Source organism: Orbicella faveolata, unplaced genomic scaffold, assembly GCF_042242905.1.
Source record: "Orbicella faveolata isolate gen_17 unplaced genomic scaffold, um_ofav_v1 contig_26, whole genome shotgun sequence".
In the NCBI taxonomy this organism is placed as follows: domain Eukaryota; kingdom Metazoa; phylum Cnidaria; class Anthozoa; order Scleractinia; family Merulinidae; genus Orbicella; species Orbicella faveolata.
In genome coordinates, this window is record NW_028301554.1 from 10,444,752 (window position 1) to 10,467,165 (window position 22,414).

Genomic DNA, 22,414 nt, shown 5'->3' on the forward strand with positions numbered 1-22,414 from the left:
CCGTTTGCGAAACCAAGCGACGAGAACGATTTCTGTGACGCGAGTGCGGAAGCCACTGTAGACTTACAAGTGACCTCTGAAAAACACTCTACAGTACAGTCAAACGGTTCCACTCTACGGTGAATTTGTTGGTCATAAACAAAGCAAAAGTTTTGATTTCACGGAAATCGATCTCTCGCCCTCTCTCGTTCGGTCTTTCTCGGCGCGGGAATTACAGAGAGGCGAAAAACCGGATGCTCCAAACTCTGGTTGGGATTAGTACTTTATGTAAGACTACGTATAATGTCCCGAGAATATGCCTGTAGCTCTAGTATACCCCTGTAAACCCTTATATACCAGCAACCGCCCGCGCGGAATCTGGGTTCAAAACTTGTTTGTTAGTACCCAGTCTTCACACGGTAATCATGAAAGCAAAATGGAGGAACGTTCGAAACGATATAAGAAGATTGACTTTTTAGGCGAAGGACAGGTATAGAGCGTGTGAGACCCTGTTTTTTTCTTTGGGCAAGCAGCTTGATATTCTAACAGTGATCATTTTTTGGCGGTAGTTTGCGACAGTTTACAAAGCTGAAGATCAGGAAACGCACACTATTGTAGCAGTGAAGAAGGTATTAAAGTCCTCGTTCACCGGTACACAAGAAGTAATTCGAAAGACCAAGCAAAGCAATTAGAGGAAAACAGATCACTCCAACACCAGATGACTCCTAAGTTTAATAAACCTAAATGTTGTCTGAAAAAGATCATGAATTGGTCAGACAGAGTACATGTTACCTAAGCATGGAAATCGATGATGGAAAAAGCAATCGATCAGTCGGTAATATTATTTAATATTTGTATGGATTGCTGTTGGCCAATCAGTGATCATTCATTCAGTCTGGTGATTCTTAAAGTAAGAGAGAGTACTAAGGTGTAGGGGTACTGGTAGAAACATTTCTGCAAGCCAGCAAAACATTTTGGCCGGAATGAATGATTGAGCCCATTGTATCAGCGGTTTGTCTCTTTGGAGTGTACCTTAGAGTATCATCTGAGGGAAAAAACTTTTAAAGATATTCTGCAGTTTGAGTAGACTGCGAGCAGTCTCCCTTTTTCTTGAAAATCTGTGGGGAAGAATGCAAAACAAGTGAGCGTGCAAGCATGACTGTGAGAGTGACATAGGAGTGACAATGCTGCAAGCAGTTAGTAGCATGGGCATTGGAAGACGAGCCAAAAGACAGACTGTTATTGTTTCATACAACATTTTGGATGCGGAGTTATTCTATTGGTCGATCTTCTAAGTTATGATGCACATCTGTCAGTAACCTTTAGAAGTGTTACGCAGCACATGCCAAACTCTGTTGTGATGGTTTGTCTCCTATGGTGCAACTCTTACAGTTCATGCCACTCTATTTTGAATTTCAATCTTGCACCCTTTTTATTGGTTTTATGCTTCACTCTTGTTTTTGAAGGACTGTGGTATTAGGAGGACTTATAAGTAGAGTAGAGCCATTTGAATGAGCAGTATTGAAATTTTTGAGTGGTCATAAGCCAGGTCATGTTGCAGCACTAGTAAGGTCTCACATGAATGGCTTGAAACCCTTTGAGGAGACAATAGAACAAACAACAGAAACAATGCCCGAAACCCCAAAACAATAGCATCTGCTGCAATGATGACAAATAGATTTACAAGCTTACGAGAACTGCTACACTACTGCATAGGTCTGGTTTTAACTCCCATCTGTCGAACCATTCATCACATCTTACCAGATATAGCTTTGATCAATTTGGATAAAAATTAGACACTGGGGAGTGTCATACAGTCGAACCTCCCATAAGCTACCACCCAAAATGTCAAGCCTATGTAGTTGCTTACGAGAGCTAAGATCATAGTGTGTCAAAATCTTGCCTCATTAGCATTATGGTAACTGCAGAGACCTACCCAATGTTTTAAATGCTTCAGTCATATGAAAAGTCAATTTCAGGAAAAGATACCGTAATGACACTTCTCATTGAGAAATGCCCTTCTCTCCACTATCCAGCAATGCCATAATGTTACAACACCTTATTATGCATTTCTGCTCTAGATATTATCATCATCATGTGGTCGCTTATGGGAGGTTAAAAACAAAAGAAAATTTCAAAGTTTTAGCTCTGAAAGTGTTTGCAATCACTTACGAGATATGGTCGCTTACAGGAGGTTCCAAATATAATGATTTGACTTGAAAACTTTTGGTATTTTGGAAAACTGGTTGCTGAGGAGAGGTGGTCACTTATGAGAGATAGTCGCAAGCGGAGGTTCGACTGTATTCAAAAAGGGACGGAGGTGTCATTGATGCCACCTGTGTATAAAACCATTCCAGTCTCTCTTTTCACTCCTCTTCCGACATCCTCAGTACTAGCGCCTCCCAGCATCACCACTTGCCACTTGCATGTCACGCTCACATGCTTACAAGTTTGTTTTGCATTCTTACCCACAGATTTTTGAGGGAAAGAGAGACTGCTTGCAGTCTAAAGTTTGAGGGATAAATATAGCAACTGAAGTAGCCAAAAACATATTTATTTAATTATTTCTCAACGAGGCTTAAATTTTCTTATGACTTGAATATATAATAATATTCTATTACAGATCAAACTAGGACAGAGGAGTGAAGCAAAAGATGGTTAGTGATTGGCAAGTTTAAATCAGAATTTTCAACATTGTGTGATTTACATGTGACTTCATATTAATGTACACTATAATAAATTTCTCTTTATAATTGTATGAGCTTTGCTATGTGATGAGTAAAGTAGTTATTCTACAACAATATATGAACAATGATAGGTATGAAAAAGCAATACTTGAATGTTTTCATTACAGGAATCAACAGAACTGCATTGCGTGAAATCAAGCTTTTGCAGGAATTGAAACATCCTAATATTATAGGGGTAAGTATGAAGGATCCATCTGTGTATTCTTTGTACAAGTGACAGAGGTTTTGAAATTCCAAATCTTTTTCTTATCTCTATGTGTTATACATTATGTTGGTAAGTTCCCTACACAGCCTGTATTTGGCTCATCATACCATGCTTCTCCCACACTAATACCATCACTAACAGGGGAGGATGATTGTGTGATGAACCAAATAATTACTGTCTATTAGACTACATGTTGATGTGTACTATTGACAAAATATTGAATGATCTGTACAATTTCAGTTAGCTCTATATTAGTGGGTTTTTTTCCTGTCTTGCATATGAATTTGATGAATCTTTTGCAGTGACACACCTGTTTTGTCTGTTTCTTTCTCTCAGCTTCTTGATGTGTTTGGCCACAAATCCAACATTAGTCTTGTGTTTGACTTTATGGAGACAGATCTTGAGGTAACATCTAGATCTACCAGTCAAAAATGCCAAGCATTTTGTGTAAATGATCGGATATATGTATAACTTTAATAAATGTTTAAATTTGATTATTTTGGTATCCCTATATTAGGTTATAATAAAGGACACAAGTCTTGTGTTAAGTCCAGCAAACATAAAAAGTTATATCATTATGACATTACAAGGTCTGGAATATCTTCACATGAATTGGATCCTTCACAGAGTAAGTAGACAGACTAAGTAATATCTAATGATATGTACTCTTGACTCACCTAACCTGCTGAGACAATATGCAAAAACACAGGTGTGCTACACTTAAAATGTCATTAAGGTTGTCAGAAGTAGCTGGCACAAACAAATATCACCATTTCCTTCATGATCACAGCCAGCTATGCTGCTTGACTATTTGTCTGAATCATTAGGAAAAGATGAAAAAATAAGCTGATTATTTCAGCAATAAAGCTGGCTACATTAAAAGCTTGTGACAACCTTATGTTATAACCATGAATAAAACTGGAGAACTGGACCCAAAAAGAGGGTATAAATAGCCATACAATTATCATAATTCAATACTTTTAATATTATCTTAGACCCAAAGTGTGTGCTTCTAGGGGTGACTATATACAGCTATGTAATACTCCACATTCAGCATTGTGCCTTCTGCATATAGATATATATATGTATTACTGAGATTAAATCTGGCAAGTGGCAAGTAGGTCGGTAACCTTCAGATGGATAACAGTTCCAGTGTTTTTTTCATAGCCAAAGTTACAGTTGCTAGAAGAACTGTCTATAGTGACAGGGTTTGTACAGGTCATGGAAAACCTGGAAAGTCATGGAATTTTATAAATATTCCATTTTCCAGGCCTGGAAAGTTGAAATTGATGTGTGGGTCATGGAAAGTCTTGGAAAAGCAATGACTTTCTGAGAACAAAAAGGCTAAAAGATCAAAAGTTGAAAAAATAACAGGCGAGTCAGAAAACTGGTTTTAATTCCAGTGAAAAATAAACACTAGCACAAATTTTATGCATCATGGGAAAATACCTTAAATAATAGATTGATTTCACAATACTTTGAGAACAACAGCTTAACATAGGTCATGGTAAAGGTCATAGAAAGTAATGGAATTTTATAAGCTCAAAAGAGTATGAACCTTGAGTGAGTTAAGCTTTGTGAGATGAAAGAATGGTTGGTTAGTTGTTAAATAATAAATGTAATATTGTTCTTGTAGGATTTGAAACCGAACAACTTGTTGATTGATGATAAAGGAGTATTGAAGATTGGTGATTTTGGGCTTGCTAGATCTTTTGGAAGTCCAACAAAGGTTTATACACATCAAGTGGTGACAAGGTCAGAATGCTGAATTATTGCTAGTAACAATTTTACACCTTTTTGAAGTTGGCTTGATAGATCAAAACTAAAAACATAACCATTCAATAAATAACGTCAAGAATCAGCAATATGATAGATAATTGATTTATAAACGACCTTGCCAAGAATTAGGTCTCTGCTGTTTTTCATTCATGGAGATGGAGGCACAGTGGCTTCACAGTTAGTGCACTTGCTTCTGTATTGAGTGGTCTTGGATCGAGCCCTGGCCAGGGTCACTGTGTTGACACTTTACTCTCACAGTGCGTCTCTCCAACCAGGTTCATAAATTGATACTGGTAAATTTAATGCCAGGGGTAACCCTGTGATGGACTAGCAGCATCCCATCCGGGGAGCGGGGGGGAGGGGGGGGGGTAGAAATACTCCTAGTTTCTTGATGTTACAGAAACCGGATATAAGCGTCAGCCTGATGTGCCACCTACATGACAGCCTTCTTGGGCTGCCATTTTAATCTCACACAATGCAAAAGCTTAAAATTCAAATGTGCTCTGTTACAAAACAAAGAACCCTGTCAAGCTAAAAGATTGTAAGATGTCAAGTTCCTATAGAGTCTTTTATCTGATGAAATTAAACCTCAGAAGGAAACTCAAGGTAATTTTTAATTTTGTAATATGACTACGTCACATGAAAACCAGCAACTGGTAGAACACTGCACCTGGTCCAGTATCACAAAGGTCATGGGTGCAAGCCTGAATTCTTTTTAGCGGTTATTTTCACAACTGCTTAAGTTGTGTACATGGCTGCGAGGATCATTCATGTCTTTACAATAACATTTACACCTGTGTTAAAAGAAGTTAAGTACTGATGATGGAGTGGGTTTGCAGAGTATTACTTGACAAATGAGGCATAGTGACACTATGATTATATTAAATTGACTTTGGGTGTGGCCAACACTGTTCAGTATTCCATCTAGGCAGAGAAGCAATATTATTACTTGCTTTGTCACAAAAAGAAAACTTGCCTGTTGGCAACTTGCTGTTTGCTGTTAAAACCAAGTAGAACTGACAGAAATCCATATTCATGTTAAACTACTTTTATAAACAGACTAGAAAGCTCCGCTCAGAATGCTTTGAATTTTATTAACATTGTTAGTAACTTCTTTATGAAATTGCTGTCTTATGTTGTTAAAATTATATCATTATATATGTGGTCTATAATTTCGCTCTGTACCTCAGAGGGTTCTTTAAATAAAAAGAAACTTATCTTGTGACCTCTCTTGTGTAGGTGGTACCGTTCACCAGAGCTGTTATTTGGAGCAAGGATCTATGGTACAGGCGTTGACATGTGGGCTGTTGGCTGTATACTTGCTGAACTGCTTCTCAGGGTGGGTGACTTCTATCAATCAATTAATCAATCTTTATTTGCACTCACTCTTGCTCAAAATAAGAAATTACAACAATGAAAATATTGAAAGTAGTAGCTGCCTAGAATAACCCTAGGGGCTAGTGGAGCCAGACAGCCAGTTAACATCAGCATTAAAAAGAAATAAAATACAGGTCAGCACTTCTGTTAAATTGTGGCAGTTTTTTCATGTTTGGTTCTCTGTGTAAGTTGAGTTATCACAGTTGATGATATCTTTGTGATGTCTCTGTTCTCCAAAGGTTCCTTTCTTGCCTGGAAGTTCTGACTTGGATCAACTGACCAAAATATTTGAAACCCTTGGTACACCATCTGAAGATTCCTGGCCAGTGAGTAATGCTTATGTACCCATTAGAATGCTCAACAGTAAACAATATTACCATTATTACTCTTATTATTGGAATTATACAGCCAGTAGGATGAATTTGTTTCTGGAATCTTTTTCCTTGTTGATGGTAGATTTTTAAGTTTCTTACATTTCTTCCCATTTATATTGTAGAATTTAAATTTTCACTTGTCATTTCCCTAACCTGTAAGTCCTAAACTGGCTTTAAAAAAAACTATTTCTTTGTAGCCAAACAAATTAAAAGTTTTCATTTGAACTTTCCATCTGAAATTCTAATAATGTTGTCCGTGTCTACTATAGGGTGTGACATCTTTGCCAGACTATGTGGAGTTTCGTAAATTTCCAGGGATTCCTCTTAAGGACATATTTTCTGCAGCTGGTGATGATCTTTTAGATATGCTTGATAGATTGTTGGACTGTGATCCTTCTGGCAGAGTAAATGCAACTCAGGTACAGTATAACTCATTAAGAATCAGAGCATCTTCAGTTGATGGTACTGACACAGGTTGTGAGTTGTGGTTGTGTAATGGTTTGGTTAGCAGCTCTGGCTTGAGTGATCCAAGTTGAAGCCCCGGCCAGGGTCTTTTGTTGTGTTCTTGGACAAGACACTTTACTCTCACAGTACCTTTCTCTCTCTCCTCATGATTGCCAGCAAATTAAATGCTGGGGGCAGGGGGTAACCCTGCAATGCAATAACATCCCATTTACAGGGTACAAGAAATACTAGTCACTTAATGCTTCTCCATCTGGGATAAGCTGTGATTGTATGAGACACTTTACCCAGGGCAAATTTTACCTCATGATTACTTTGCCACTTGGATGAGTCATTGGTTTAAATCAATAGAAACCTTTCTTTTGACATTTTATTTCCAGGCTCTCAAGATGCCATACTGTTCTAACAAGCCTGTACCCACTCCTGGACACTTACTGCCACGCCCTAAAATACCAGGGCCTACGGCAAGTATGAAAGAGGAGGAAACTTCACTGAAAAGGAAGATATTTGATTCAGTCTCTGATACAGGTGATGGTAATATGATAACAATTTGGTTTTGATGATAAGAAATTTTTCAGAGTATTGGCAAATATGTTGCCCAAGGACCGGACAAGAGAAGAGTTGAGAGGCAATCATACATCAAACTTGAATGATTTTGTCTAGATTTTTGACATGCACCATTAGTGTCACATTAACAGTCTTGTCGTAAGATTAATACTTGTAAACAGAGCTGTTGATAGAGTCCAGGACAATACATTTGTACCAAGTCAAGCACACAATGTAAATATTTGTAAAGTGCTGTACTCAAACTGATAATGGTAGTTGTAATTTACAACGTTCTACATGTAGTAATTTGGTCTGTCCTCTTTTCTTTGCAGGAATAAGAGCGAAAAAACTGGTTTTTTAACCAAAGTACAAAATAAAGTGCAAAGTTGTCAACACATTAGTAACAAACACTAAGGACCAGCAGTTTATTCAGCAAACACTCGGTTAAAGACTCTCGTTCCATGGCGACCAATTGCTCTGTGTTAGCTTGAGGAGACGATTCTATTAAGCCAGTGATGTAGACTGTGAATGACTTCCCCGGGACACGATGGATGAAAATCGTGAAAGAAGTTGCTGACAATGCCATCCGTTCAGCCAAAACTTCGATAATTTTGAATGCGTTAGACGCTATGAACACAAACTAAGAGTACTGGGCTCAAGCTCTTGGTTCTACTATCTATGGACGTTTAAACTCGAAGCTAATAACATACACATATCTGAATAAGTGAAAAAGAGATAAGATTGAAACAACAACTGCCCTTGTCTGTCGTCCTAGGCGTTCCCGTTGAACTTCATTGACTTTTCAGTTCTTTTATCGTTGCAGCCGATTGTTAAGACCTGTTATAAACTTCCGCCTTTTCCTGTATGTTTGGTGGCGTATGTTGATGTATAGATAGGTATACGTATTTAATAAAAGAAAAAATACATTGCACATTTAAAATGCCGACCAAAGTCATTTTTTAATTGCAGGGCAGAGACGTTGTAGGTTGTCAAAAAATAAATACCTTATAAAAGTTTTTTAATGATCGTTTAATTAGTCGACCCAGCGCTGCGCAATGTGTTACTTCAATTTAACCATATACACTGACTCAGCAAGGATTGTCCTGTTTAAGTAGCAGCGCGCATTCCTTCGCTGCTCTAGCGACAGTAATCGGTGCTTTCCGAGGACCCTGACTTGTAAATGATGACTTACTCGGAGACTTGAAAGGAGCTATGTCGTGGCATTTTGAGTTCTTTTGGCCACGTACAAAATTACCTTTAAATTGAAGGAAACCTGAGAATGGTAATTTGCTAATATAGAAAAGCACCAAAGAGAAAATATCCAACCATAAAAGAACAAGAATGCTTAAGGATGGAGAAGATTAACACGGATTACAAACGCCCAACTTGATAAAGTTAGGCTAAACTTTTCAAGATGCGCAAAGTATGACGTAGCTCCTTCAAAGAACACTTATTCTCCGTAACGCCTTCCGAGTAATCTTTTTCGCCTCTACTTGGCGCTATCCATGTCTTGGCCGGGAGATTCAAACCTAAGTCTATTTCAACAGATTAATTTGAAAGGCTCTTGTCCGAAATATTTTGTGGAAGAATGGTGCTTAATTGGAATAATCAGTATTATTTAAAACTAGATCATGAGATAATGTTTTTCAAGAGTTTTCATTGGCTTAGCCTTCATGGTATATGAGCCATTACATCATGCTCTACACTGGTAAGCGTAAGCGTAATTTTTTGGGGGGCATTTCTATTTTATTATAGTTTCCTATATTTTGGGGGCGTTTTCAATAAAACAATTATTCCGCTCGTGCTTGATATAAGATGATTATAGTCAATTCATATTCAACACGCGCTCATGTAATAATCGTTAATGAGATCGACTGAGATCAAAACACTATACGTATGTTTTACGTATGATTACGCCAACTGCTAAAAATTCAACATCAAAAAATCACAAGACCTCAATGAACTCTAAACATGAGCCAGCGATATGGTCAAGTGATACTGGTAAGCGGATACCTTATTTTGACAGGTGTCAATTGAACATAACATGGATGCCCAACATCAAGCAATGATGTACGCTGTAAACCCGCCCCTCCTAATTTCTAGGGGAACGTCCTTGGGAACTGAGGTCGTTGCAGAGCGACATTTCACATTGATTTACATGAAGGAGGCGCAAGGATGTACGGATTGACTATCACGTGACAACTCAATTTTTTAAATCGATAGGTTACCAAATTTTCTAAACAATGGGGCTCCGCTGATGCGCATTCGGCAAATTATAAGAGGCTCCATTTGACGTGACAATATGCTAGCATATATTCGCCCCAAATGGAGGCTATGATATCACGTAAAATGATGACGAAAATTTTGTGCGGAAACTTTGAAAAACGTTTTCTCGAATGAGAAGTGACTCGTGCAATTTCAGCTTTTTGAAAAACTCACTCGTGCAGATTAATTCCAAATTGAACACGAAACCGTACGATTACCTATACAAATGTTTTTCACAACACGGGTAGTTTTGAAAATTGAAGAATATCACTCGGATATTCCCCAGTTTTATTCAGTCACGTACCGTTTATTCCGTCAGAGTTAATTAATTAATTAGTTGACTGCATAAATTCTTTTTGAAGCATGAATCAATACAAGTATAACAAATATAGTTCAGGTGAGTGACTATCTCGCTAATCAGCAACCCAAGAACGATTGGTTCTCGGAAGTCTATTGTCATTTGCGTTTCATTGCAATTTTGAAAAACATTGGTCTTAGGTTCTTTTTTTGTGTTTTGTGCTTTTTCAGTGTTTTACCAGATATGGCGGCTGCAGAAAAATCTTCAGCGCACTCAACTCGAAATTCTCCATCCGGAAAGCGTCTTGTGCCTGCTTCGCAAAGGAAGATGTCTCTGACTAAACAGGAAAATGAACTCAGACATCTAAACAATCGCTTTGCGTCTTACATAGTCGGAGTCAGGAAGTTGGAAGAGGAGAATAGAAAACTCATGTAAATACGCAATACTTACATTTTCCACGACGTTTCCTTGTGTTACTAGTTAGAAAAGACTCTTTTAACTTATATTACTTTGACTCTACAGAGAGAACTTTCAAATTAGGAAGTATCGCACAGAGAATGCAATTGGCGTGGCTTCGGTCGTGACAGAATGGATGATGTTTTTTTGCAATGCAGTTTGATGCTAAAACAAGGATACATTTTCTGTGAAGCAGTCAAAAAGAAGATAAAGAAAATTTGCGTATAGCTCTCTTATTGCCTTTTCATAGTATAGTAGGATACATGGTTCTAGTGCGCGCCAGATCAGAATTAACTACCATATAAATAAATCACTGAGAAAAGTAACCTGTGAACCGCTTCAGAAAACCCGAAAAACCAAAACCGGCTGAGTGCCAGACTGAGATTTTGTGGGATATTGTGTCACTAGAATTGAAAAAAAAAATAGCTCAGGCGTAACCAAGCCAATAGCAATTGCATCAGCAACCATCCCGATAGTGTGCATTTTTGGATAAAATATGAAAAATCGAATTCGTGACTTTGCTGAGAAAAGCCACGCCTCAATTTTAACCAATCATTTATTTGCTTTGAAAGACCATTTGAAAAAACGCACTTTTTCATTGGCCAATTAACATCACGTGTTAACAGAGAACCGCCAAAACTTGAGAAGGTTTGAACGCATTTTCTAGAAGTTCTACTACAACTCGAACTTTGTTTTGCTTTGCTTTGAGTTTAGCTTGCTTTCCAAAATGTCTGCAACTGTCGCTTCACCTCGTACTCCAGCGTCTTCAGAGAGACTTGGGGCAGCTTCACCGACCAAGATGACTCGACTGCAAGAAAAAGAAGAACTTCAGCATTTGAACGATCGCTTGTGCGTGTACATCGACCGAGTCAAATCTTTGGAGGAGTCCAACAGCAAGCTGACAGCAGAAATTACTATGACTAGGACTCGTACTCAGACGGAGGTAGATAACGTAAGGAGTTTGTTCGAATCGGAGCTTGCAGATGCAAGACGACTCCTCGACGACACCGCTAAGGAGAAAGCACGCGAGCAGATCGAGAATCGGAAGAACGCAGCTTTGGCTGATGAATACAAGAAGAAGTGAGTTAATTGACCTACATCTATTGCTCTCCTGGAATTGCTTTCAAAAAAATGTCGCTTTTTAAAACTACTGCTTTCTAAAGTTCTTTGATCTTTGAGATCGTTTTTTCATGGGTCGTGCTAGGGTATAAGTATTACATTAAACTGTATATTCTATCAGGCGAATAGCACGTGTGCAAAGCCAGTGAAGTTCTTCGCTTTCTTGTTTCGGTTGATCAGTCACTCGTAGTTTGCTTTAAAACTCTAATTCAAATATAAGCAAAACTTGATGTTGATTTCTTACTACCAGCTTGTCGATTTCATCAGGTAATTTACCAGCCTTCGATTCCGAAAATATTGTAGCGCTCGTTGGAAAACGTTCCGTGACTCCTGTCGAGCTGTGTGCCGCTGTATGTACAGGAAACTGATAAAAGAAGATAATTGTGTTGAGATGGGTGGTTCCCGCGTCCCTGAAAACTGAATACTAAAATACTCAACATCTTTAGCATTTCAAATGTAAACAGCCAGTACAGATCGCATTCCACAAATCATACCTCAATCGAGCAAAGCCAAGTGAGGGTTCCGAAGGAATCCGAAAATGTTTAAGTGGAACTCAAGAAGCGTTGCTTGAAAGAAAATTTCGTTAACAGAAAATTTGTTTACCATGTCAGAGCTTAGTTTGTTCTTTACATATTATTTTCTTTTGTGTAACTTGTGTTAAGTTTACCGTTTGTGAAATCGCCACAAAGTCTGAAATAAATCAGGTTAATGTTGTGTGATGATCAATTTTTTAAAAACTGTTTTATAGCCAAATACGTAATTGTGTTTAATCATCTCCCAATAACTCAAAAAGTTTGCTACCCTGTCTATAAAGTTTGGTCCTGATCTGAAATGGTTTTTTTATTCACCTAACAATGAAATGTAAAGCACAACATTTTATCACCATCAGTTTTATGAAAATGAAGTAAGTTCAGTGCCAGACTATTAACATTCAATCTAGACTAGACAGACTGTCATTTTTTTATCTACATACATGGAACTTATTGGACTGTGGATTAACTGCGTATTATAATATATGATAATGTTTCCAAATGAATATAATGGGCTAATAATTGTAGAGTGGTTTTCAATTGAATGTCATTAGACCAAAACCAAAGTCATAACTCTATCCAACCACAATGGACACAGACAATACAGAGAACCAATCTCCTGTGCTTTGCCTCCTCAGCAAAGCACAGGAAAAATGTGCAAGCCAGTCACAATTGGTTTTGGTTTTCTGTTTAGATGAAAATGTAGTGCACGTTTTTTAAGCCAATTTTGTAACATATTAATGCCAAATCAGTTACTTTCTACACTCAAGTGAAAACCAACCCAAATGTCAATAACCTAATTGAAGGACCATCATAAGGATGTACAAATACATTTATTGTTGATTTCTCTTTTGCATAACATGTAGAATTGCTTTGATATTATTAACAAATGTATACTATTTTTTTTCTTTTATGTTTTGGAGGCTTAATTGGTTTTGTTTAAAAAAGATGAGCATGTAAGTTGGCATCAACAATTTCTTATTTTGCAATTTACATTTAAGGCTTGATAAAGAGGTTACAGCTCACAAGAAAACTGAAGATGCCTTGAAAGCAGCTCAGAGGAAACTCTCTGACAGAGAAGGGCAACTAGCTACAGTAAATCAAGAAGCCAAGAACTTGGAAGGTGTGATACAAGAACTTAGGAAAGAGTGCCAAGAACTGAAGGAAGCTCTAGAGTCAGCAAAATATGCCCTTGAACAAGAGACCCTCTCCAGGGTGGACCTTGAAAACAAACTACAGTCCAAGGAAGAGGAACTCAATTTTAAGAAGGAAATGTACAACAAGGTACAATAATTTTAACATTTTGTAAATAATGTGATTCTAGAAAATATAAATTTCACAAACCCAACCCACACGTGGGATTCTGAAGGGGGTCTCAAAGGGTAAGGATAATGGATTTTTTGAAGTTTAACTGAAATTTCCAGAGGAGTATGTTCAAACCAAACCAAACCCTTCATGAGTACAGGTATTTTCTGGAGTATTAGATTGATTGGTTGATTGATTTATTGACTGACTGACTGACTGACTGACTGACTGACTGACTGACTGACTGACTGACTGACTGACTGACTGACTGACTGACTGACTGACTGATTGATTGATTGATTGATTGATTGATTGAAATGCTGCTTCAACCAATCAACCAAAGTTATTTTTACACTGCTATTTTATATTTTTAACATGTATTGCAGAGCGTGCCGATATGTAAATTCTAGAATATATGACTACAAGGAACAGCTTTCTTTGGCTGGGGTGTTAGTCAAATTTGTATGAAAATTTATCATGCGTTAGAAAATCAGCATGTTCTACAAGTGAAATGAACAGGAATTGTTTTTGGTGGTCATTTTCCAGTATTATAGTTGTTACTTGATGAAGAAACTAGATTACAGTATCTTATTTTCTCTAGGAAATACTTGAGATCCGCTCTCAATTACAAAGTGTGGAGTCGCAACACTTTAAAATTGAATCTGATACCAAGTCACGCTATGAAGGAATTCTGTCAGAAAAGCTTCAAGAACTGAGGGAATTGTACGATACAGAAGCCAAACAGTACAAGGATGAAACTGACAACCTTTACAGTTCTAAGGTGGGACATAATTAAGATAACAGTAATAATGAAAGTAACAATGCGCAGTAAGATTATACAACTTTCTTCTATTTAGAAATAAATTCTTTTTATTTTGCCTTTGTCCCCATGTGATTGATGAAATCTATAGGTAAACAACAATTTCATTATATAGTACTTTTATCTTAAAAGCATGACTTGTACAGTATTAAAATGCAATTGCTGTCTACCAATAGATTTGATCACTATTTGCTGTTGGGTCACTCTCAACATGTGGCTTCATACATGTTGTTCACTTTGAGGTAGTGCAGCACTGCACCAGTAACACGGAGGTCATGGGTATAAAATGTTGAAACCCAACAGGCTTCTTTGCAATTGTCTAAATTGCAAACTCATTATTGCCACAATGGTCATTTCTTTTCCTCATAAATGTACTGTTACTTTGTTTTAGTATGACGAGCTTCAGAAGTTGTCTGCAAAAGATGTAGAAGAGTTGTCGATCATCAGAGAAGAGAAACGAACTTTGTCCATGACAGTTGAAAATGTCAAATCTGAGTTGAGCCAGTTGCAGTCCAGGGTATTCAAGAATGTCTTTTTTTATTGCCAGTGATAAGTTGCATGTAGCTGTAGATGTTTTTCTGTTTTCCATCTTTTTAGGCAGGGCTCAAAGTAATTTAATCACCATAGCAAGTGGAAAATCATAATTTTAGTGTCTAAAATCATCATGAAGGTTGCTGATTTGGCTAGCTGTTTTTGATACTGAAAATATTCAAAGCTAAACAATATACCTGCAAAATTATTTATGCTCAGTTTTTTTTTTTCGTAATTTGCTCTTTTGTCGAAGCCTGAAGAATCCCGATGTTACATTCTGATTATGATCATAGAGTGCCATGTTGATTTTGTTTCAACTGCTGACCAAGTAAAAGAAGGATTCTGGGTACAAGTATAAACTGCACATGTTAGGAGCCCCAAATGCAAGGCAAAAATTGTCATTGTATGCCAGCTGATCACATTGATATTGGAGCAGAAGCAATTACGAAGCACTATAAAATACCCTCTTGTTGGATTTGTTATTGAAATTTCTATTAATTGACTCTCAGAATGCAAGCTTGGTATTGAGAATTGAAGACTTGGAAAAACTGCGGGCCGGTGACCAAGCAAGGGCCGATGAAGCCATTGCTAGCAGAGATCTTCAAATCAAGGAACTGCGCAAGAGAATTGACTCGGCCCTTAGAGATTATGAGGACCTTATGGGAGTGAAGACTGCACTTGATTTGGAGATTCTAACTTATAGAAAGATGTTAGAGGGAGAAGAAATGAGGTGCGTTAAGGTCATCTCTCAAACCACTTCTAAGACTGCAAATATTTGGTAGTCTTTTGATGATTATTACAACCCAGAATAAGTACAGCTGTTGACAATATGATTGTGTGAGCATTTTTGGGAAGAAAATTTATATTTTGATAATCAAAGTTAGCTTAAAATTTTCTCCTCCCTCATGGTTAGTGCGCTCGATCAAAAAACCTGTGGAAAAACTTACCTGCTCATCACATTCCCACCACATTTAACCTTCTTGCAAAGTTTTACTTGTTTCTATAACTCAATAGAAATGCTGAAAATGTTTTCTGTTCTTTAATTAATTGCTAGTTTTTCATGTCTTGAGTGGAAGGCATGACTCTGACTCTGTATCAAGCAGTCTAGGTTCAAACCCTAGCTACCATCTTTGTGTTTTGTTCTTGAGCAAGATACTTAACTGTAAAGTATATATGAAGTAATTCATATTTGAACTGCGGTAGTAGATGAAAGTGAAGTATGATCATCGCAGTAAATTTTCCAATTTAAGCAACTGGAAAGAAGAAGCCTGAAAAAAAAAAATCAGGGCTTCAACGGGATTCGAACCCGTGACCTCCGCGATACCGGTGCAATGCTCTACCAACTGAGCTATGAAGCCACACATTGGGAGCGAGGTCAATTAATTTTTTTTTTTTTTTTCAGGCTTCTTCTTTCCAGTTGCTTAAATTGGAAAATTTACTGCAATGATCATACTTCACTTTCATACTTAACTGTCACAGCATCTCTCTTCACTCACTCACTCATCCTCATCAGGCCCATGAGACTCTTGAGGCTGGGTCTCTCTCCACCCAAGTGTATAAATGGGTCCTGGTGAATTTAATGCTGAGGGTAACCCTGCAATGGATAAGCATCGCATCCAGGGAGAAGTAGAAATATTCCTAGTTGCTTCATGTTACGGAAACTGGGATAAGCTGTGGCTTTAGGCTCCTGAGCTTGAACACAGACTTTAACTTTCATGACTGGTACAGGTAACTATATACATCCCTGGCTGACCTCTCTGCACATTCTTATACTCTCCAGAGGGGGGGCGGGAGGGGGGGGGGCACAGTCTTCACTAGATGCTTACAAGTTAATTGCCATTAGGAGATAAATGAAACAAGCATGTAACAATAAAAGTACTTTTTCAGGTTGAACATCACTCCCCCAGCATCACCAGTGTTTGGAGCTTCTGCTAAATCTGGTAGACGTTCTACCAAACGTATACGCACAGAAGAAGAAACAATAGGAACTAAATATTCAAACCAAGGTTATATTCAGATTAAGGAGGCAAGCGCTGATGGCACTTATGTGAAGCTTTTCAACAGTGGTGCTAAAGTAAGCAATCTACAGTGTGTCTTGTTTTTCTGTGTAGTATTTTTACAAAGTCTGGAGTTGTCAACAAAAGTTTCTGAATACTGGTAGATTTCCAGACCTGGAAAAGTAAACATTTAGTCTAAACTATTGACAAGAGGGGTAAGAACTGTTTGGATAAAAGTAGGCAGTGTCTTGCACTTTGTGTTTATCACATGCTCTACTGAGGAAGTCATATGATCTTAAAAATAATGTTCTTCCAAAAGTAAGAGTTTTGAGACACTATCAGGAAAGACGTAATTTTGGTCCATTGTGCATTCCTGGTATGACGTGATTTAAAAAACTTTATTTCAGGCTGGATGAGGTGTCTGGATATTTCTTTTTTAACCTGTGATTATTTATAGCAACCGTGTAATTTTGTTTGTTTTGTTCAGGATTTTCCTCTTGGTGGATGGAGTGTAGAAAGATCAGTTGATGGTGAACCACCGGCCATTTATAAGTTCACCCCTAAATATGTTTTGAAAACTGGATCTTATGTCACAGTAAGTCCTCTGATGTTTGAGAGTCAGTGAAACAAAACAAATTTTCACTTGCTAAATTGTGTTTAATCAACTTTTGATGACTTTGACAACTTAATTGATGCCATAAAGGGAGCCCTCAGATTTCTGCTTTTAAAATAAGCACTGAAAAGGCAAGGAAGGTTGAATTAGCAGTTAAAGTTTTTCTCAAGTAATAGAAACATTAGCCATTTTTTGGTTACCTGCACCCTTTATAAATCTTTCTTTTGACTTGATTTTGTTCTCTAAGGAATCATGAATTACCGGTAATCCATTGATTTTTGTATTGCGCCTACATGTACATGTATTTTGTAACAAGAAATATGAGTTTTTGTGGCCACCGGCCTCAAAAAGGCATAGCACTAATGTCATCATCTCTGTAAGTAAGTCCATCTGTAACTCTAATCTCCAGATAGTTTTTGTAGCTCCTCCAGGTAACCTTATTCCTCGAATAGTTTCCAAAGCCAATCAGAGTGCGTTCATACACACATAATCCCCAGATAGTGTTCATGTAATCAGAGCATCGACGGTCCCTGTCAGTCGATGGGTCAGAAGGCTGCCAAAGTGATGAACTGATCTTTCATGTTTAGAGTCGAACAAGCACTCCCAAATTAAAGGCTATTTGGTATGAAACAAAGGGCGGTGTATAATTCTATCCGTCGAACACTTTGACAGTGGCTTTTAACTCTTACTTTTGCGCTTGAGAAGCATTTTTCTTCCACAAATGTTTCAAATTTCCATACTGTCTCATTTTCTTTTGTAATTACATTGCTTTATGGCTTGAACATTTTTATTTTCCAGTACCTATATAAATACAAGCCATCCGCGAAAAAGAAGCTCAAAAAAAAAAGTCCACAATAGGATTCAAACCACCAGCCTAAGCCCGCTAATTTCTGATCCTCAGGCACAAACCTTATTACTTTGCCAACTTGACACCTGTGAATGACTCATGAAGTAAAACATCCATATTGTCATTGTAGTTAGGTATAAACCACTGGTTGATTGGAGACAAAATAATTTGCACAGCGAGCTTACAGCGAGCAATTACTTATTCAAATGACAGTTTTTTTCTGCGGGAAATCACTCATTTTGCTAACCAAAGGACTTGCTGTACTGGCCATGTTATCTATTGATGGATATTTTTTCAAGGCTGGACGGAGTTTTCTTTCTCACTTTCATACATACATGCATACAGTTTTATTACATGCTTTATTTATACTCTAGGACCTGGAACTTGTTAGGCTCCTAGCTTGTAGCTAATGAGTCAAGTTTAAAATAAAATGTTTGTACAACACATTAAAAGAATAAAATTCAGTTCAAGGAAAAGAATCATCAATGTAGGAAAAACATATACATAGTCAGGAGGTAAGGAGATCGCTTGGTACGTACTCGTAAACGTCATCTTACAAAGTGCGCAGTTTTCAGCTAGAAACCTTTTGTCCATTTGTCATTTTGGTCAGTTTGGGACCTGCTGTTGTGTGAGTAATTTCGATCTTCTGATGCAAGAATTTTTTAGTGTATTAAACGAATGAAGATGTTTGTTATAACTCAAGTCCTAAGGACAGAACCTTTGATATCAGAATAGCCCATGACTTGCTAGGGTAATTTTAAAGGCAAGGAGACGTAAAGTAAAATGTGGATTTCATCAACCCATGTGACAGAAATTAAGTTCATTATTGATAGTTCTTTAACTCTGAAGTACTGTGTACATGTACATAACACATTCATTTTTGGTGGAACTCATTACTTTATCAGAAATAGCATTCAAAACAGCTCAATTGTTACACCTAAATAAGCTTAATGATTTTTTGTAAGTGAATGATAGTTACAAAATTTATTTTGTGTCACGCAACGTAACTTCTCCTAATCTTTTTTATCTGATTGTATATCACGAGTTGGCTTGAAAGCCCTTTTGACTTGCTATCAAAATGAGGAGTTCAGCAATTATTTATATCCAAGGTAGCCACATGGAGTCCTCGACTGCCTATTTTTGGAAATAGGTTTTTTACAGGGAAGTGAAAGGATTACACACCTTTCAATGAATCTACAAACTAACAAATAACACTTTTCCTCTTCTAATTCTAGATTTGGGCATCACAAGGTGGTGGTCAACACAAACCGCCTACAGATCTAGTTTTTAGACAGAAGGCCAGCTGGGGTGTTGGAAAAGAAACAAAGACAGTTTTGAAGGACTCTGAAGGCCAGGTTTGTGTCTGTGTTTGTCAATTTGCCGATGAGGACATGGAAGAAGGAATGTTTGCACTTGAGTTACTGTCCAGTCAAGTTGGAGTACCTTTGAATTATTTGGATTTTACTCATTTCTGTAGCAGAGTTGTTTAATTCGACAAAACATTTTACAGGAGTTCTATGGAGTTGAACTGACCTGCATTGTTTATCTCCAATGTTGTCTTTTTGTCTGTTTCTGCTTGTGTATGGCTTTTGAAGTTTTGGATATTGATAAAGGATTAATGCACTAAAATATCTGCCTTGTAAAGGGAAAATGCCCAAACCTCTATGACAGCTCTATGATGTGATTTTTTGCCTTTAATAATAATTGATTGATCAGTATGTATCATTTTGAGCTCATCTGATTACAAACTGCAAAATAACTCCATTAATAATTGTAGCAGCCATAAAAGTAAAGGTTGTAGACTTAACTATCTGTGTAGATCAGTGATGTTCAATTACGATCTCAAGAGCGATCACTTCAATAAAAACTTCCTACAATTTCTGAGAGAAACTAATTCTAATTCTGCTGGGTTTAGGATGGGTATTTTGGGAAGCATGTGATCAAAGACCTCACAAAATTTTAAAAAATTCCTTATTTTGAAAAAGAACTAAATTCAGTTAGAGTTGTACCTTTATTTTCTAGGCTGTAAATCTTTACATGTAAATATGTGACCTAGATGTAATTTAAAATGTTATTTTCTGGTGTACAGTAGACTGTTTTGATATCTAATAGTGGAGATTAAAGTATCATAAATTTCTCAATGTTTGTGTGACTTCATGTGAAGAACTTCCAAAGGCATTTAGCTTTTTGCCAACATATTTTCATTAGATCGACTTGATTAAGAAAGCACTGGTCTGGAAAAGTGCCTAAATAGACATTTGAAATCAGCTGCTCTTTATGTAACTTTGTCTTGATGAAGTGCCAAATTCTCAGAGCTTACATTATAAGAACTGTATGGAAATCAGTAAAAGAATTAAGCCTTTCATATCAAGAGTGATAATGTCCAATTCCTTTGCTTACCAATCCAGTGAAGTAAAAGATTATTCTGTTTCTTCCAAGTCAGTGGTGAGTTATGGGTAATGCAGTAAGTGGACTTTGACCCCAAGATTTAATAGGATTCTGCTTAAGAATTCTTAAAACACCCAGGATTATTGATGTACAAAAATGTAGTAAAAACAGGTCATTACACATTGGTCTACATGGTTTTGTTATCTGAAAACCCGAGAGTTGTGTTGTGATGGCCAGTTGCCTTGTTTATCTCGGCCTCACGTATTTCAATGATATTTTTTGCAGGAGGCAGCAACTGCAATAAGTGAAGAAGTGAGCATTTTAAGGACTGATGAACCTGACAGTCGAGTGATAATGTCTGGACAACGTGAGGTGAGGACTGCACTCAATAATTTATAAGTATTTGATAAACATGTCATATAAGCACTGTGAAGTTTCCCTAAGCACCTTTAGATCATTGTTTGACCTCTTCTCAAAAATGGTACTACAAGATAGCTTTGGAATAGGGATTAAAGTGATAATATTGTATTGAAGTGGTAAATTATACTTGTCATGATTAAACTGTCATGCCTGCTACACACGTAACTGTTGTAAGGTTTTAAATATTCATCCACTCTACTAAGCCTACCATTCCAAATGGCTGGGTTTATTTCACTGGGTTTATATGAAAATATTCACTGTATTTCTCCTGTTTGCTTGTTTGTTCAATTCACTCAGTTTGGTGAAATGCTTATTATTGGTCCTGGTAATTGATCAGTATTTAATGGGAGGTTTGGCTTAATCTCCATATTATGAACTTATCTGCTGTAACTTGTATTGTCAAATTCGTTCTTAACGTCTATTCAATAAATTTCCTTCATTAATCTCTGTTTGATTTTAGAAATCGTAGTTGTAGAAAGCGGATGCAGACACGTGTTGATTTCTTAGATTTGGTCAAATCAGACTTCAAAGTTTGCTATTTTAGTAAAAAGTGCTTTTTTTTCTTTTCCTTTTTAGGGAGAAACTTCAAAAGGCTGTTTAATTCAGTAGTAATCAGCAACTAATTTTTGTACTTTATTAGGTGGCCTTTCTTAGACTAAAACAGTTCGAATTGAAATAATTAGGTTTATATCTTTGCTCTGTAAAAAGGAATGCTTGTAGGTTCTTTGTTATCGCTGTACTTGACTGTAATCCAATGTAATTGTATTACGATCTCTACACAAATTTTGGACACTGAGTGATTGCCAACACAAGTTTGTTACTTTCCTTAACTTATAGTTAACTCGGCATCATTAATATTTAATTTATGCTGGGGGATGTGACCAGTTTACAACAGCTTCTGAAGCATACATCTAAGTTCCGCCACCATCACCCAATTCGCCTTGGTCGAACTTAAGAATAATAATGAATCACTAGTGGAGGCTGAAGTCATTCATTGTGTGAAAGCCTTTTCTTTTATAGCATAACAGAAGAAGTGAGTTTTCCTTTTTGAAAACGGCAAAATAATCAAAGTTGTAACTATAGGCAAAATAATCAAGATTGTAACTACATTGCTTTCTGTCTCTTTTTGTTTTATTTAGCCTCAATTTCTCTTCCACGTCGTGATAAACCTTTCTAGTTTTGCAAATATAGCGAAAGTGTCTTTATTTGGAAAAGATGTATTCAGTGAGGCTAGATTTTGTACGAAGCCGGTCGCCAATGCAGTTTTTGTCTATATCGTAAATAAACTTAGGTAAATGGTTACCCAGAATTGTGTTTTTTCTTCCTTAGCTGTGCATTTTCTCTTCACTTACGGCA

The 22,414-nt window shown here is 37.1% G+C and overlaps 2 protein-coding genes across 3 annotated transcripts; both read left to right on the forward strand.

Annotated features, from left to right (window-relative positions):
* The first annotated feature begins 364 nt into the window (after positions 1-364).
* Positions 365-8,409, forward strand: LOC110053292 (cyclin-dependent kinase 7-like). Of its 2 annotated transcripts, XM_020759506.2 has the most exons (12): positions 365-469; positions 549-608; positions 2,603-2,636; positions 2,834-2,901; positions 3,268-3,336; positions 3,449-3,559; positions 4,568-4,686; positions 5,950-6,049; positions 6,327-6,413; positions 6,731-6,880; positions 7,304-7,451; positions 7,802-8,409. In XM_020759506.2, exons 1-12 carry the CDS (start codon positions 416-418, stop codon positions 7,828-7,830), a joined length of 1,029 nt encoding a protein of 342 aa, XP_020615165.2. In that variant the 5' UTR covers positions 365-415; the 3' UTR covers positions 7,831-8,409. The 2 variants fall into 2 exon arrangements, with proteins under 2 accessions (XP_020615165.2, XP_020615166.2); XM_020759507.2 differs by lacking the exons at positions 365-469; positions 549-608 and adding an exon at positions 615-814.
* A 2,688-nt stretch (positions 8,410-11,097) lies between these two features.
* Positions 11,098-22,367, forward strand: LOC110053310 (lamin-B1-like). The gene is made up of 10 exons (XM_089295297.1): positions 11,098-11,568; positions 13,139-13,421; positions 14,044-14,223; positions 14,654-14,779; positions 15,303-15,523; positions 16,681-16,867; positions 17,278-17,385; positions 19,486-19,605; positions 20,924-21,010; positions 21,635-22,367. Exons 1-10 carry the CDS (start codon positions 11,216-11,218, stop codon positions 21,665-21,667), a joined length of 1,698 nt encoding a protein of 565 aa, XP_089151423.1. The 5' UTR covers positions 11,098-11,215; the 3' UTR covers positions 21,668-22,367.
* The last annotated feature ends 47 nt before the right edge of the window (positions 22,368-22,414 follow it).

What these genes read in the sequence shown, in the direction of transcription:
- LOC110053292 (XM_020759506.2), top strand. Translation starts at nt 416, where the DNA reads ATGGAGGAACGTTCGAAACGATATAAGAAGATTGACTTTTTAGGCGAA. An exon ending in GAGGAGTGAAGCAAAAGATG is followed by an intron (nt 2,637 to 2,833) that starts GTTAGTGATTGG and finishes TTTTCATTACAG; the next exon opens with GAATCAACAGAACTGCATTG. An exon ending in TGATTCAGTCTCTGATACAG is followed by an intron (nt 7,452 to 7,801) that starts GTGATGGTAATA and finishes TTTTCTTTGCAG; the next exon opens with GAATAAGAGCGAAAAAACTG.
- LOC110053310 (XM_089295297.1), top strand. Translation starts at nt 11,216, where the DNA reads ATGTCTGCAACTGTCGCTTCACCTCGTACTCCAGCGTCTTCAGAGAGA. An exon ending in AGAAGGAAATGTACAACAAG is followed by an intron (nt 13,422 to 14,043) that starts GTACAATAATTT and finishes TATTTTCTCTAG; the next exon opens with GAAATACTTGAGATCCGCTC. An exon ending in TTTTCAACAGTGGTGCTAAA is followed by an intron (nt 16,868 to 17,277) that starts GTAAGCAATCTA and finishes TGTTTTGTTCAG; the next exon opens with GATTTTCCTCTTGGTGGATG.